Source organism: Camarhynchus parvulus, chromosome 3, assembly GCF_901933205.1.
Source record: "Camarhynchus parvulus chromosome 3, STF_HiC, whole genome shotgun sequence".
Classification (NCBI taxonomy): Eukaryota; Metazoa; Chordata; class Aves; order Passeriformes; family Thraupidae; genus Camarhynchus; species Camarhynchus parvulus.
In genome coordinates this window covers 5,572,855-5,590,122 of record NC_044573.1, presented here as the reverse complement: position 1 = coordinate 5,590,122, position 17,268 = coordinate 5,572,855, and the positions used below count along the sequence as shown (strand labels likewise).

Here is a 17,268-nt window from a genome sequence, read left to right as displayed (position 1 = left end):
AAAGGCTGCAAATGAAGCAGGTAAGCTTTAACGCCAAATATTCAAATTCATGCTTTCTTTTTTTTTTTTTTTTTTTTTGACGACTTGTTTGTTTGTTTTGTGAAATAGCATTCCTCTGAAATCCTGAAAGGGGTAGGACTTGCATATGAGTCACCTTTGATAGGAAACTTTTGAGCCATCCTTGGGCAAACCAAGTGAAGGCTGAAGTGCTCTCCGTGCCCCTGTCTGGCACCAGGTGGCACACGTGCTGCTGCTTGGAATTTGGGGCTCGGGCAAACCGAAAGTGACAGTCAAAACATAAACAATATCGCACTACAGCAGCCATGTACTAATGCCAATTTTACAAGGAAATTAAAGTTTGTAAATTGTAAATCTAAATTGTATTTATTCTTGCTTGTTACCTGTAAAACACAGCAGAAATGTTCAGAAAGTCTCACACAAAAATCACAAAAAAGTGCCTGGTAATATATCTAGAACAGAAAACCACCATTTGTTTCTACCACTGCCAGAAGAAGCTTCATAGCGTAAAGAGTTATTTTAAGTTTTTAATCTTGAACGTGAAATGTGTTTTGCCTGCCCAAACCTTGGGGGTGAGTTGAGTTGATGCTCAGGTAGTTTGGCACTTCTTTTGGATGCCCAGACCATGCCACTCTGAGCTTTCAGACTGTGCTGGGAGGCTGGACCAAGCTATCTAAAAGAATTCGTGCCAGAAAAGAGTGTGTCTCTGCTATAGACAAAGAATAAGCTCTGTGCTACCTGCTGTAAAACCTTGCTACTCATTGCTGAGGGTTGGCACCATGAAGTCGGGGTGAAATCTGGTCCTTAGATTAATATGCAAGAAGAAGTGTTGTGATACCAAAGCCAGGAATTCCACGTTATGGTAATGATGGTGCTGGCAGGGCTGCCAAGTAAAAAAGGGATGTGTACCCTGCTTAGAGACACCCACCCCATTTCGAGCAGAGGAGACAGGGCTATGACCGCTGTGTATAATGGTGTAGGAGGGCACAATGTGTTTGCCACCTACCCAGGAGCACAAGTACTGTGTGTGCATGAGGAGTGTGCCACTGGCCCTGCTCACTTTGTGCTGTGTCCGTGTCCGTGGTGCTGTAGATAGGACAGCGCACGTGTGTGCCGAGAGCTGCTTTTGGTGCTAAAGCGCCTGGCTGTACCTGGGCACCCCTCTTGTGGTGGTGAGGATGTGAACAGGGGCACACCCCCGCCCGCACATCCGTGCAGGTGATATCCCCACAGGGCAAAGTGCTGGGTCTCTCCCTCTGGGTGTAGGCATATCTCTTGGGGTGCTCCCATGGGTGCGGGGTGTCCCCAGGGGTGCGGGGTGTCCCTGGGTGTGGCGTGTCCCTGGATGCGGGGTGTCCCCAGGGGTGCGGGGTGTCCCTGGGTGCGGGGTGTCCCTGGGCGCGGGGTGTCCCTGGGTGCGGGGTGTCCCTGGGTGCGGGGTGCTCCCGAGGGTGCGGAGCGCTCCCGAGGATGCCGGGTGTCCCTGGCTGCGGGGTGCTCCCGGGAGGGGTGTGCGGGGTGCGGCGCTCCCGGAGCCGCCCCGCCGGGGCAGCCCCTCCCCGCAGGCGGTCTCTCTCTCTCCCTCTCTCTCTCTATTTCTCTCTCGCCCGTTCGGTCGCTCCCTCTCGCTTTCCCGGTCCGGGCGGGCACGGCGGGGACAGCGGCGCAGGGCTGTGTTCCCATGGCGCTGGCGGCCGCCCGAGCACGGACTCTGCGCGCCCTCAGCCGCCCGCGCCCTCCGGGCCGGCTCCCGGTCCCGGTGCCGGTGGTGTCCCGGAGCCGCTGCAGCCCGGCGGGGGCTCCCGGGGCGCTGCCGCCCGGAGGGTACCGGGCCTGGCGGGAGCGGGCGGCCCGCGACCCCGCCGGGTTCTGGGCGGACGTGGCGCGGGGGTGGCTGCGCTGGGACAGTCCCTTCCACACGGCCTGGCAGCCCGGCGACACCGCCGGTTCCGCCCGCTGGTTCCTCGGCGGCCGCCTGAACGTCTCGGGTAAGGGGTCCCGGCCGCGCATCCCCCGCGGGGCCGCCGGGCTGGACGGGAGGCGTCCCCGAGGGGCGAAGTTTTGCCATCGCCCGTCTTTGGGGTTGAAAACGAGGATTTCGGTTGGGCGGCGCTGGGAGGAAACAAGCCAGGAATTGCGAAATGCTGTTAGCGGGGAGAAAATCCGAAGCCGGGATAACCCTGGCTAAGCTTCTTGGCCGGGCGCTGCCTCGCCCTTCGACCTGCGGGATGTGATGCCCAGTTTGGGCTCTGCCCGGCCCCGTGGTGGCTCAAGATGATCCACAGGTGGGGAACGGTCTCAGGTTTTTATGGCAGAAGCTGCAGGGATTTTTTATTTTTTCTTTCAAACGGGGATCTTGGTATTTTCCGCCAATTTCACCACTCACCATGAGAGTAAAATTTGCCGTGGCTGCCCTGACTGCCTTTGAGTTTTGTCCATGCCATGTCGTGCCCTGAAGGCTCCTGTGTCCTCCGGCTGTGCTTCATCCCATGGGAGTGAGCCCCATCCCCATCCAGGGTACCACGCAGTGGTGATGGCTTTTAACAGGGATGAACATTTCTGACCTTCATTTCCCTTCCTCGTTCAGTAGTGCAGTAACTGTAACATCTCTGGCCACTTTTTTTTTACAGCCAAAAGAGAAAACCCTCCTCAGGTCTTCCAGAGAGCATAAAGAGGGTGTTTCCTCCCAGGGAATGATGCCCAGCAGTGGATCCCAAGCTTTTGGAGATGTGTGTACTGCCCTGTGCCCAGCACCCAGCAATCAGAGGATTTTAGCCAGAGTTTTGTTGGCATTAATTCCTATTGAAAGGAAGATCTTGTCTGAGCACAGCCTATCAGGGATCTACTTCTTTCCTCTCTAGAGTGGGATCAACACTTTCTTCTGGATGCCGTGTCAGATCTTTGATATCCAGATATTGCTTGGCCTTGGGTCTGGTTCCTCAGCAGACCGAAAATGCCACTTAGGTTTGTTTGGGTTTTTTTGCATACATAAAAGGAAATCATAGGCCTTTGAAACAGATGCACAGAATGAAACAGGTTTGCTGTTGCTGGTTTTGTTTTCAAGCGTGGGGAGCACAGGGAGTGGGATTTTTTCAGTACTTTGCCACAGCCAAGTGGCTGTTTTTCTGTTAGGAGACTCTGATTTTGTCCTTTCACCTCTTGATTTGAACACTGTCTGTGCAGAAACATGGCAACAGTTCAGGTCCCTGATCCAGAACATCCTGTGTGCGCGTCTCCCAGCACAGCTGAACCATGAGCAACTGAGTCATCTGATGCTCTTTGCTTGGGGGCCCTTGAAGAAGGATTTTGGGGACCTCTGAGCTTCAGAGCTTCTGGATTTCTTGCACTGTAACTCCTGGGCAGGAGAATAACCTGGCAAACTACTGCATTTCCCACCAGGACACATTCTCAGGAGCTTGTCTTACTGAGATTTAATTGTTTCTGAGCAGTCAAGGAAGCAAGAAAATGCATGGAGAAACCACTAGGGTGTAGTAGTAAGGGGAAGGTCACTAAATTCTATTTTGTAAAATGAGCAAAAGGCTCATGTAAGCCTAAGATCAGGAAGGAAATAATAGCACTTGGCTCTGGTTCACCTCCTGGTTCTTACTGAACACAGGGCTAAATCTCCCACTTGGCTCAGCCAGGGCTTTCTGCAGCAGAAATTCCCTCTGAAGGCCTGTGTGGCTGCTCATGAGTAAGAAAAGTTGTTTGGGCAATGAATTCCATTTTGTGCTTCAGTGTAGCGTGGCACATTATGTGAGGGTGTAGCTGTGAGGAGCTTGGAGGTGGGAGCTGCTGCTTGTTGTGGACCCAGCCACAGCAATGGACACAGGCAGAGGAAACCAGTGTATAACTGCTTGAAAAATTCCCCACTGGAGCTTTTGTCCTCTTGTATCTTATTAGGATGGCTTAAGAAATGGCTTTGTCTTATTTTTATAGTACTGCTGCCGGGTTTTGCATTGAAAATAAAAGACTTTAAACAGCTGAAGGATGCTTTTTCAAATTTTTGAGACCAGCACTTGGTCTTGCAATGAAATGTGTTAAATTCTGAGGAATTTCTTTCTCTGTGCACATTTAGGGGCTCATTCCCACCCTGTGTGATGGCGTGATCACAGAGCAGCCACAGCTACTACAGCACACAGCTTTGTAAAATTTATCTGGAAAAATGAAATCATTTCCCATCAGTGTTAATATTTCCAGGAAATATGATCTGAAATCCAGCAATTTTAAAAAAGGTTTTTCTCTGTGTTATACAGCAGTGTCCCTGACTAGCTGGATATTGAAATAAAGTAACTGCCTTTGAAATATTGCAATGCAATAAGTAAGTGTCATATGGGCTTGGAATTAATATTTAACAAGGATGTTCTCTAACTATCAGGCAAGTTGCTACTGGACATGCAGGCAGGTTTCTTTTGTGGATTCTATAAATTTCTTCAGGTTGGATGCTCTCCCTAAGTCCTCCATTTCAAGTTGCTGAGGGGGAGAGATGCACCTTTAAAAGGGAATTTTGTACCTTTAAATTTTAGGAGGTGGAATGCCCAGCCTGAGACACATTAATCTTTCCCATGGGTCTGAAAATTTGTAGATGTCTGAACGTTGAGTTTACCATAGATCCCACAGTTTTAGACATTTTCAGTTAGCTGAGGTTCAGCTCTTTGTTATGCCCTGGAACAAAAATGTTTCACATGAGCTTTAATTAGAAAATCCAAATGGTGCAGTGCTAAATATGCCAGCTGGGGAAGACTGTCCGAGTTCTGTAGTGAAATGCTGCTCTGGGGAGCAAAAACATCAAAAGGGTGCCTTGCCTTTGTGCTGCTGGGAGCAGGGGAAGGGTTTGGGCTGGCTTAAGTTTAGCCAGTGGAGCTAAATGGCTGAATTGAGCCATGAATTCAGCCCATGTCTGGATTTGCCATGGCCTCTCATGGGTATCCATCTCTAAGGCCACTGTGCCAATTAAGTGTAGAATTTGTTGCATAGCTTTACTGGAGCTGCAAATGCTCTCAGTTCCTCTGTTATACATTAGTGTGTGTCTAGCAACCCAAAAACTGACGTTTCATCTTCTATTTGCTTGCTGTTGCACTTGACCAGGCTAGGTTTACAAAGCACCTTTCCTATGTTCAGGCTTTGTTTAAACCTTTGGGTTTTTTTTACAGTAAATTGCTTGGATCAGCACGTCGAAAAGTCTCCAAACAGAGTGGCTTTGATTTGGGAGAGAGATGAACCTGGCACTGCAGTGCATGTCACATACAGGTATGACACCTTCTCACTTTGCCTGGCAGTGTGGGGGACATAGGAAATGGATTTTTTTCACCTGACAGTTTCCTTTTTGCTTGCTGGAGATACACATGGGGAAATTTCTGTGAGTAGCTTCTGCTTTCAGCAGAGTAGAAAACATCTTGGTGCAAACATCTTGAGTTTATGGTCAACAGCTTGATCCTGAGCCCTGGCTGGAGGGGAGTTTAAGCTGTCCATTTTTCTCTTTCCCATCCTCAGTGCAGTTTAAGCAACCTTGAGGTTGCTCTGAGTGACACTGACTTTTGATTGATGCTACAGATTGCAAGGTTTGTTAGAACATGGCAGGTTTAAGCATAATTCTTTTCTCCCTGCTATGTGCCCTCATTTAGGAGGCATTCCTGCCTTTTACATCATCTCTGCCTCAAGTGAGATTTAAATGTTGCCCAGGCTGGTACGTTCCTCAGTGCATGTTTTTGAACCTCAGGGAGCCAGCTGTTTGTTCTGTTAGATCAGAAAGCAGAGGAGATGAAGAATGTCCCTAGCATCAGACCTTTACAGAATGTTTTCTGGAACTTGTTGGGATTCCTAGAGCTCCTTGGGTCTGAATAGGTTCTAGTGGTCTGATTCATCTCCAAAATTTATGAAAGCTCCTAGAAACATTATTCATTTGAGTGAGGAAAGTGGTCAGCAGGGAGGAGTGGGTGTAAAAATAACTTTGAGAGGTTAGTGCTCCATGCAACAGAAATAAACACTGTCTGATCTAAATCTGTGAGAGGAGTGCATTGGTTTTAATCTTGGTATTGTTGTTTGGCAGGGTGTTTAGGCCTGTTATGATATAAATATGTTATAATGAGCCGGGTAGCTTGGCTAAGTGCTTTTGCATTTTGCCATTCTGGTGGTAAACATGAAGACGGAACCTAAGATTTCTCCTTAAGTTTATGTATGGCATGTTGTTTTCCCAGGTTTGTGCACTTTTGCCTCTCTCTTTATGCCTCAGGCATGAACACTAGGGGTAGGAAAGAGGTGACAATTGTGCTCAGATCAACCTGATAAGAGAAGCAGCCCAACAGACAGCACAGCCTCATTCAAGGCGACTCTAACCTTCCCTTCGGGCTGACACTTGAAATGTACTGAGCTGCTGCAGACACTCGAACATCTTATCTGCAATCTCTGGAGATAAGGGACAGCTTTTCTGGTTTTTTTCCCCTGGCCATGCCCAAGATGGGCATTTGGAAGAAAGTATATTTTCAGCCTGTGGAATTGTGATTGCTGTGACACGAAGACAAGTAACCCATATCTGAAAACTGAACCCTTCTTTGTGCAGCCTTACAGAGATACAGTAACTGGTACCAGGAAGGAGAAAGATGTGTTGGCAATCTCTATTTTCAGACTTCTGCCTGTATTTGAGAGCCATTTTTCTGTTTCTGCCTGATACTCTGGGTCAGGTGTGACTGCATTTGAGTTTCTCAACAGACTTTGGTCCTACCACCTGGTAAAACAGGTCACTCAGTTCTCTGCTTATCTCATTAAGGCAGGAATAGCTTTGTTAAAAACAGCAATACCCTATGAGTATTTTGCCTTTTCTGTGGTCCTTGGGCTGCATTTTTACAGGTTTTAAATGCGTCAGGAAGCTTTTCCCGCAGTGTGTTGGCATTGACTTCCCTTTGAGACAGAGCTTAGTTGAAAACCTTTTGCAGTAGAGTCTTATTTGAGCTGGAAATTTTGTGAGGGAAAGCCTGTGAGGGAAGGAGGTGGCCCAGGAGCTGGGATGCTGGTGGTCCTTGGTGAGCCTTCTGCAGCACATCAGCCTCAATGTAAAGGGGGAATGAGAGGGATGCTGGACATGTCTTGGCAGAAGAGAGATGCCCCTTTCCTTAGGATCTAGATGCCCTGTTAATGGCACAGCAGCCTCAGGGTAAGGGCTTTGCACTCTAGGAAAACAAAGACTTTAATTTGGGCACTGCCTTATGGACCAGCTTTGAGTAAGGTCGTGGATTCAGCTGGGAGAGAGCTGTCCACGGCTTATGTGCAACATACTGCAAGGCACCAGTTTTCTGCATTATCTGCTTTGCAAAGCTTGCTGCTGTGAGCTGCTTCTCCTCAGAGATAAGCCCTGGGCAACACAAGGAAAGATGCAGCTGCTGGCCTGGTCCTCTGCCTTCTCCTCTGGGGAGTTGTCAGGGACAAGAAAACAGCTGAGTGCTGGCCTTGTTCCCATCACAGCCTGCAAAGGAAGAAGGTGTATGTGCAGGAAAAGGGCTGGAACAGGCTATCTGCTCCCTGAGGAAGGGAAAAACCCTCATCAGTGGGATGTCCTCCATGCACTGGCAGAAAACACAGCTGCACTGAAAGTGCTGTCCCAGCTAGCTCATCCTTGGCAGAAATAAAAGCCTCAATTTGCCTCCACTGTGGGCAAAGGGCTGGTGGGCTGTGCTGTCAGTCAGCTCACATCCCTGTGCACACTTGTCAGCAAGGTGAGTTGTATTTGTGCAGCAGAGTTCAAGAGCTGTGTGCTAGGGAAGGAATCCAAACATCTGCTGGTGGGCAAAGATGCCCAAAGCCACTGGTGAAACATTTCCCTTTTGCACCAGGAGATGATGGCTGCCCTTACAAGCCCAGTTGTGATGATCTTTTACACTGCTGAGTTTTGTCTTGTCTCTCTAGCTGATGCAACTCAGCCTTTCAGGAAAAAAACAAAAAGTTCACTGGCCATTTTTGCTTTTTCTTCCCTGTGGGTTTCATTGCTATCAAGTAGAAATTTAGCTGAGTTTCAAAATCATTTAGCTGAGATTCAAAATCATCTCTGGTTTGGAATGAGTAGGCAAGAGACTTGTTTTTTTACTGCTTTGTAACAGCAGGGAGTACAACCCTCTTGGGCTTTGGTGGCTGCAGTCAGAAAAGTGGAGACAGGTCATGCAAATCAGTTTTGAAGAGGCTCTCTGGCTCTCCAGAGGCTGAGCCACCAAAAGCTCATTGGTGGGGCAGTGGCTTAGCAGCATTTGGTGCTGTGAGCTGACAGCTGAATTTATTGTCAGAAGAGTCCAACCAGACCAGGAGTGTTTTGTCCTGCTCTGTGGATGTTGTCAGGGCTCAGGGCCTTAGAAACCTTGCAGAGGAATTCCCCAGTGCATTGCTGAGCCTGGGTTTTTAAAGGTTCTGTGCCTTTCAGAAGCAGGTGGAGTTGGTGGCCAGAGCTGTTGGGTTGCAGCCTCTGTAAGTTCAACAACAGGAGGTGTTGAAGACAGCAGCTGAAGTTATGCCAGCCCTCCCCCTGTCTGACATGGAGCTATTTATTCTCTCTGGTGCTCCCTGGTTTACCATGGTCTCTACAGTTTATCCACCTGTGACCCAGTGGATCTGCAGAATCCCATGGCTGTTGTCAATGGGAGCTGTGGGAAGTGGCAGCAGAATGCATTAGCTAACCTGTTTTTCAAAAGGGTTGCAGCAATCAGTTTATTTCCTGGAACCATAGTTTGGATTAGGCTGAAATAGCTTGAAAATTCAGGCCAAGTGTCCAAACTGGGCATCAGAGCACAACTGCCCAGCCTTCCTGCAGATATCCTGAACCCAAGGCAAGGGAAACCCCTTGTAACCTTTTTCAGGTGAGAAAGTGAAAAATCCATGAGCTGTCTTGGATGGGGAAAGCTACAAGCCTGGGCAAGATTTACTTGTCCACTTTCTCAAAAGAAGGGTGATCATTTTGGTGCAGAAAACGTTGCTGCCAGAGGGAAACTTCAAAATGCAAAATACAAAGTAGGGAGAGAGGAAAGCTAAAGGACCAGAAATCAGGGTCCTAGGTAAGTGGGAGAGAAATGGTTGGACATCTTCATGAACAACATGACAGCTATGCCTTTAAAAACTCAATGGATTCCTAAGCCTGAGCTAAAATAGATGAAATTGTATTAGAGATCACAGTGAAGACTGTAGCTGGAAGCCATGGTGGTACTTGCCATTGGCAGCAAAACTCTTTTCCAGAACTGCCTTTTTAAGTTGAGGTTGCAAGTAAATCTTGCCCAGGCCTGCAGCTTTCCCCATCCAAGACAGCTCATGGATTTTTCACTTTCTCACCTGAAAAAGGTTACAAGGGGTTTCCTCTGCCTTGGGTTCAGGATATCTGCAGGAAGGCTGGGCAATTGTGCTCTGATGCCCAGTTTGGACACTTGGCCTGAATTTTCAAGCTGTTTCAGCCTAATCCAAACTATGGTTCCAGGAAATAAACTGATTGCTGCAAGAAATAGTCAACCCAGCTTTTGTGCCATGACAGCAGAGAACATGGCTTGGGCTAGGGCTCTAAACCAGGTACTGTCAAAGCCTGTATATGGCACTGACTGTATTAACAATCAGTCTAGAATCATTTTGCAAAAGGCTGCTTCCCAAAAAAGGTCTTGCTGCAATTTTTGTTTTTATGTAAAAGGAACTGGCTTCCTTTGTTTAGAAAGCTGTATGCTGTCTTGCTGTGGCAAAAGGTAACATCAGACTTCTTACTGGAAGGCTGTTTGTGCAAAGCATTCCCGAAATGCGTCAGAGAAGGGCCACGTGGTGCTGATGGGTTTTACAGAAGTTGCTCCAGACACTGCACTGAGCAGTGGGCTCTGGAAGCTGTATCTGGGGAGGGATCTGAGAGAAAATATGGTCTGTCAGTTCCTGAACAGAGATGTAAGGACAGAGAGAGCAGTGCTGTCTGTTAGATTAAACAGAAGGACTGGCCTGAGCAATGATATGCTGGCTCTGTTGGAGGGCCAGCCTTGTAGGTCTTGTGCTCAGGAGTGATGCTGTGGTAGCTGAGGAGATGCCTGCATAGTGAGTGATGGGTCTGGAAGACAACAGGCTCAAACCTTATCTATGGACAAAATGGAAGCACACCTTATAGAGAGAGACACAAGAGTTAATTATTAGTTTTAGCCCTTAACATCCCTTAATCCTAAATCATACAGAAAGAAATAGGCACTGTTGGACACCACTGATACCCACATTTGTCCAGCAGCAGGTCCACATGTCTCTTTCTGGTCCTTTGTGTTCATTAATGCCTCTGCCACCTTCCTGGCTTGCTTTGTTCTAAATGCACAGACTGGGTCTCTTGCTCTTTTTCTTTAGCAAATGGTCTCCCCTTCTGGTTGCTGCTTCTCCCTTTCTCCTCTCTGCTCTGACATTTTACCCACAGGAGCAGTGTTTTCCTGTCCAATTTGTTCTCTTATTTGCTCTCAGCTCTTATAGTTTGCTTTTGCGGAGGATCCTCAGATTGTTGTTGCCATGAACTGACTCTGCGGTTTCTCCGTTTCTTGCCTCTGTCAGGAGGGGCTGAGCACTTCCCTTGGCTTGCAGCACATTTCCTTCTCCTGCTGTGGCTCTGCTGAGATCCTCCTGCTGTCTGCTCTGCTTGCACAGAGGCTCCAGGACCTTCTGTGTGCCCCATGGCTTTGTTCCTCTCTGGTGGTTATTCCTGCCTCCCTCTGCTGGGTGCAGTGCCCTGCTCTGAGTGGCTGCACTGGGAATTCTGCCAGGGAATGCATGCAGCTGGTGGATGTGCCATGCTACCATCACACCTTCTGGCCAGCATTCCATGCCACTGCCTCTGTGGCAGGGGTGGGGCACTGGCTGGGTTTGAGGGTTTCACTTACTCTTGGCTCTTCCAGCCTTGTGTGATGGAGGAACTACAATGCCGAGCTCGGCAGTAGGAGCAGATGGGGAGGGTGATGATGGCTGTGGTCACCTCCTGCTCAGTTTGTTTAGGTGCAGTGACTCTGCACAGTGCTCATTCCCCCCCAGGATGTGTCTGGGTTGAGGACTGACAGTGTGTAACACGCTGCCTGCCTGTACAATGACAAAATGTGCTTGAAAGAGTCAAGGGAAGGATTCCTGACACAGTATTCCTGCTAACCCCCTTTCCTGAGCTGGAGAGCAAGCCTGACTTGCTGCCACAGGAGCCAAAAGACATACTTGATGCTCAGGGATTTGTGGATGTCTTGTTGGAGTTCTTCATCTTTTCTTCACCTGTGTCCATTTCTCCATGTGCTGCAGCTCTGAGGGACCTCCAAGGTCTTTCTATCCCAGCATTTCAGCACACAAAGAAGAGGCCAATAGATCCATGGGTAAAGACTGATCCAAGTTGTCTATCACCTTACTTACACATGCTCATTAAGCAAATATCGAATTTGGGTTAATCATAAAAAACAATGAGAGCTTCTGCCATTGTGGTCACCAAATCCTGAATAAGCAAAAAGAACAAGAGGAATCATGGAGTTGGTCAAAAAACAAACCTTAGACAGAGATACTCTGGCATTTCTGTATAGGAGAAAGAGGCTGCAGCTCAGAAAGCACTTGAGTATTTTCCATTGCAGATAAGAAGTTTTCATTTTACTTTCTCACAGCTGTCTCTCTGGGGCTGGTTTCACTTCATGTGCTTTGTAGTTGAGCACCTTTTGTTTTGCCTCTTTGTTATTTATCCTCATTGAAATTTTTCTTTAATGCAGCATCAGATAAATTCCAGACCAGAAAATGTGGCCTTTTAGGATGAGGCACCAAACCAATGGTTGGCTGGAAATTCATTATTGCACAGAGTTGCTCAGTTCGTGAGCTCAGTAAAAGCAAAATAATAAATCTGTGCACCTCCGTGGTCATGAGGGGCTTGGGAAGAGGGGTTCAATGTTGTGCTTTTGAGTTTAGGCTGATCTGCCACTACAAGGGATTGGGGAGAATTCAGTCTGGGGTGCAGCTACTCCATCCCTGCTTTCTGCAGGCTTGTGGTCACTGCAGGGGCAGCTGTTACCCGCTACTGCCAGGGAACATGCACTGAACATGTCTGGCCACCTCTCCAAATTCAGAAATGGATTCTTTACTTGATGCTACAGGAATAGTCTTAGAATAAATAATATGAAGTGCCGTGCCTTGGATTTGTCTCATTTTCCTTGTCTTCTCTCTTGGTTTAAGACAGTTTAAGGGATGGACACTCCAAAATTACTTATTCTCATCCTATAGTTTTGATAAGATATTTCCAAAGCAGAGCACTTCAGCTTTTATTTCCAACTTGCAAGGGTTTAAAAAAGGGAACAAAGTAATGTTTAATGAACCAGAAACAACTTTTCATTTTATTTGCAGCTTAGCCACCAAGTGAAAATTGGGGTTTTTTTGCAGCTATTGCCAGTTATGGAAGAAGAGGATACTTAAGGATTCATGCTTTACAGTTTATTAGGGAATGCAACCCTCCTCCAAATTAATTTCTTTGTTAAGAGTTATGAGGGTCCCTGGTGGTGTGGCTTAGAACCCCTAAGGGTTCACAGGTGGCAGGTTGATGATGAACATGCTGGAGAGTAGAAGGTGTCTCTCTTCTCTGGGCCTTGCTACTCAGAGAGTTCATGAACCCAAAGGACAATTCCTGGCAGACTCTGCCAGTCTGCTCCTCTGAGCTGATGACTGGCACCACAAGGAGAGCTCTGCTGCCCCTTGTCAGTACCCTTGGCATGAGACCACTCCTCAGCTGGCACAGTATCCCTTGTTCCCAAAGCCCTCCCACTGCAGGCACACAGAGCTGTTCAGTCCATGGCAGCATCCTGGTCCCAGGTTTATTTTATTGTCTTATCCCCTGTGCAGGCATCAGAATAAGGGAATGTGCGAGCCCTTGCCCACAAAGTGCTTTTTCATTCCTCAGGGGAAAGTTTTTGCTATTGTCACCATGTCATAGCAGATTCCCATGAAAAGAGACTTTGTTCCTGAGTTTCTCTGTGCAAGAGTGGCAGCAGTACCTATGTTGTGAAAGGCTGTTGGGCTGCAGGTGGTCCAGCTTTGATGAGGGTCTTGTAGAATCTGCCCTTCATACAAGTGCCTCCAGAGTTCTCCCGTCTTTCTTTGTGCATACAAACGTGTTGCTTACCCTTGCAATTTAAAGAGAAGCTCCTGGTTGAGGAGCACTCCCAGCCGTTGCCCAGCTTGAACAGTGTGGCAAATCTTTGCACAACACTTCCATTTCATCTTCTGTTTATCCCACTTGTGTTCCCACTGGCTTCTGACTGGGTAAAATAGGCATCAGGAGTGACTGAAATGAACCCTGATTTCTGGAGTGTGAAAAATGCCAATCACTTGTTTTTAAAATTTTAAAAGTTTAATAGTAATAAAATGGTTATTAAAAATAGTAATACAATTAAAGTAATAACAATTTGGACAAATTGAATTAGGGCAATATGAGGCAATAAAGACAAAGAGTTACGGATGTCCGGATACCTTTTTCTGGGCAGCACGAGCCTGAAAATGGACTCACATTAACAAAGGATTAACCCTTAAAAGCAACAGCCTGTTGCATATTCATACATCTCATACATGATGCATAAATTCCATTCAAACACAGGATTCTGTCTGGTCATCTTCAACGTCTTCCTCCAAATCTGAACAGCGCCTTCGAGGCAGGAAGAAGTTGGTTTCTTCTGCTAAGAGGGCAATAAATTCTTTTTCTCTGAAAGATTTAGGTGTCCTGTGGCTGCTATGTCACTGCGAGTCCTTTCTTTAAAAAAAGTATCCTACATAGCATAGTTTCTATTTTAACAATTTTTATAACCTAAAACTATATTTAACACAGTACTTAAGAGAATTAATACAGCATTACTTTCTAACACAACACATGTAATATTCATTTTAATATTTGTGAAAAGCCAATCATAAAATGCATGCATTTTTCACATGGAGGCAGCGTGGCAGCACCTGGCTTGCTGCCTGCTGTGGCCACATTACAGCCCGGCAGCTCTGCACAGTGCCTGCAGCTCTCTCCCAGTCCTTCTGCATCAAGCACCACTCTGCCCTTTCTTCTCCTCTCCACAGTGGCAGGAGCAGCCTGGCCACCAGCCTGCCCCAGGCCACCCTTCTTTAAGATGCCCTGTGCTGCTGAGATGAGGTGCAGAGGTGACCACGAAGCCTCACTCTGCCCCAGTTCCTCTTTTCCTTGCTCGCCCCGTGTCAATCAGGCTGTGCAGCCGCATGACAGCGTTCCTTCTGTGCCACAGGGAACTTCAGGATCTGACTTGCCGCCTTGCCAACACCCTGAAGAAATACGGGATCCAGAAAGGGGACAGGGTGGCCATCTATATGTCTGTGTCCCCCCTGTCAGTGGCTGCCATGCTGGCCTGTGCCAGGATCGGTGCTGTTCACACCGTGGTCTTCGCTGGATTCAGCGCCGAGTCCTTGGCTGGGAGAATCATGGACTGTGAGTAGATGCAGCCTGGGCAACAAACACTCTGTCTCAGTGCTCCAAGGCACGTCCCAGCCCTGTGCTTTCTTGGCAGAAGGAGTTTCCTTGGTTCATTCTCGCCTGGCAGGGCAGTTCACCCTCCCCTGCAGAGTGCAGTGAGGAGCCTTGTCCTGAGCGACACGTGCAGTGTCCTCTGGCCTTAGAATACTTAATAAACTCTTAACATTCAGTGTACTCTGGGTTATTGCTTGACAGCAGTGAAACTGGCAGGAGAACCAGAGCTTAGGGATAGGGCCTGATTTGTTGTTTTGCAGTATAATTGCAGTGTTTCTTTGATACTCTTGGACAGAACTAATTCTGCATTCTCAACTGGGATCCTGTGATTTATGTACAGTGCTGGAAGTGTTGGCAGCCTGCCCCTGCTCTGTGAGCGCTTCTACCAGCAGACTGAGCTGTTCTCAGCCCCAAAGTACTCGTAGATTGTGATGAGGTAAAAAGTGATGCTAAAAATAGCAACAGAGGAGGGAAATAGCCAGTGGCTCACATCCTAGCAGTCACATCAGTTTCTTCGTGGCTAGTGTGAGGGAATGGGCTTTACAGAAATTGTCATGTTCTTTTCTTCTTTCCAGTGGAGTTGATCTGCAGAGAGCAAGTGCATGTTTTAGTTATCCCTCACCCAGGGAGCTGGGAAGAAGCTGTTCTGCACGCCAGCTTTGCAAGGCAGGGATGGATGGTTTAAACTGCACTGAGGCTGGATGTTGGGAAATCTCTGTGTGTCTCAGGTTTTAAAGTGCTTTCATCAGTGACACTGACTGGTTGTGACTGACAGCAGTTCTGAGTGTTTGTCACACGTGTTGTCCTATACACCACCCCCAAAGCATTGAAAGTTGGGTGTGCACACAGCCTGGAGGACAGGCTGGCATGTCTGCTAACTCCTTCTCTTTTTAGCTGGATGCAAAGCAGTTATCACATACAACCAGGGAGTCAGGGGAGGCCGAACCATAGAGCTGAAGGCAACTGTGGATGAAGCTGTGAAGAACTGTCCAAGCATCAAACATGTGTTTGTGGCTCAGAGGACAGATAACAAAGTCCACATGGGCGACCGAGATATTCCCCTTGAAGAGGTATGTTCTTGTTGGATAACTCCTTTTAGGTCTGAGTGCTGGCCAGGATAATCTTTCTCTCCATAAGTGCTTCTGGGACCTGAGTTCTGCTCCTTACAGCATCTGGATCTTCATCCTCAAATGGACTGCCTGTATTTACAGTCTGCTAGGATTGTGAGTCCAAGCAGCTCAATCTATGTCTGGTTTATCTCAGCATGGGCAGGGGTTATGTTGCTCCATTTCAGAAGTCTTGCAAACAGTGGTGAGATTTAAGGAGTGCTTCCTGAGACCCAGAGGCCATGGAGACCATCGTGGCTGTTGTTATTTTGCTGTGTTCAGACACTGTGTTAATGGATTGCATGTGCACTCAGACTGGACCCTGCTGAAAGGCAGTGCAGAGATAATGAAGTTCCTAGAGAGGCTTCATCCAGCCATGAACAGTGTTGTGGTTGTCCCATGGTGGTAGAACAGTGATGGCTTGGAAATATTTAGAGCCTGTGCTTCCTGGGGAAGAAAACAGCAGTTGTTTTTATGTGTTTAGCTGCCACACATGGGATTCCAGCCTAATGCAGAAGTAGCTTTATCAGTTTGCTGGCAGCAGTAAACAGGAACTACTCATGCTAATAATGCCTGGAAAAAGCTAATCTGCTGGCAAGATAATTGCTCAAGAGTCTCTGTGCTGGTCACATGAGATAGGAAGAAGTACTAGTGTAAGTTAAACAGAGAAGAGAAGTTTTACTCAGAAATTGTCTTACTCCTTACTCCACAAAGGATGTTCTGATTATTTTCCTTGGTCTGCAAACAGCCTGAGGTACTTTAGTGATCCAAGAGCTGAGCTCATGCCATTGTCAGTTTTGGGATCTGAAACAAAACAAGAATTAACAAGTTATTTGTGTTAACTGTCCTTGCTGATCTTTACAGCAGCTGTACTTTCCAGCTCTTGTGCAATGGCTTACTGCAAAATTTAAGGTCATGTTGTAATGGAGCATATGAGCATTCCATCTTTGTTTCAAAAACTGTCAACCTGAATTGGCAGTGCTGAAATGTCATGAGAAATACCTGAGATGAGCAACAGTGCTGTAACTTAGGGACTAAGAATTACATTTTGTGAACTCTGCCTATTTTATTAAGCTTTGTTTGTCAGACACTTTTAAACAAGTGGACCTACTGATGGTAATGTTCACTTGTAAATACAGTGTGTTTACAGTGTATTCTCATAAAAAGGCAGTACCAGGAAATTCCTCCAAGGGGCCACCTAATAATTCCTGCAGGAATTATTCATCAGGACAGGACAGAGCTTAAGAGAGGCTCTGACCCAGCAGGGCATTGCATCCTTCCCTCCCGGGGTTCTGACTGTGGGGGTGAGGAGAGGATCTCACCCAGCTGGCCAAACAGGGGAGTATGAAGAGAGTGACAGAGGCAGGAGAGTAAAGCACTCTTCTTCTGGGTAGAAATATTTGAATTTGAGGATGGACAAGGCAGTCATCCACTGCTGGGGCCAGGAAAGGGAGCTGAACACACAGTTTAACTGTAGCACTGCAGTTTTTACAGGAAAAGGAAAGTACTAAGCAGTACCCAGCCAGCCTTGCTGCTGCTGTCAAGTTTTTGCAGTCACATTTTGGATTTCTACCAGCAGCTTGCAAAGGCTTGAAATGTAAGCAGCTATGACTTACCATTTTTTTCCCCAGAAATGTTATTTTATCTGGCCAGTTCTCCTTGACTTCTCTGGCCAGCAGAGGT

The 17,268-nt window shown here is 47.4% G+C and overlaps 1 protein-coding gene across 1 annotated transcript in view; it reads left to right on the top strand.

The window, feature by feature from the left end:
- Window positions 1-1,699: 1,699 nt before the first annotated feature.
- Window positions 1,700-17,268, top strand: part of ACSS1 (acyl-CoA synthetase short chain family member 1) — a 32,762-nt gene continuing 17,193 nt past the window's right edge. The window contains exons 1-4 of the mRNA XM_030946384.1: window positions 1,700-2,006; window positions 5,172-5,268; window positions 14,241-14,440; window positions 15,374-15,549. Coding sequence (XP_030802244.1) covers window positions 1,700-2,006; window positions 5,172-5,268; window positions 14,241-14,440; window positions 15,374-15,549 — 780 coding nt within the window. The remainder of the gene's footprint in view (window positions 2,007-5,171; window positions 5,269-14,240; window positions 14,441-15,373; window positions 15,550-17,268) is intronic.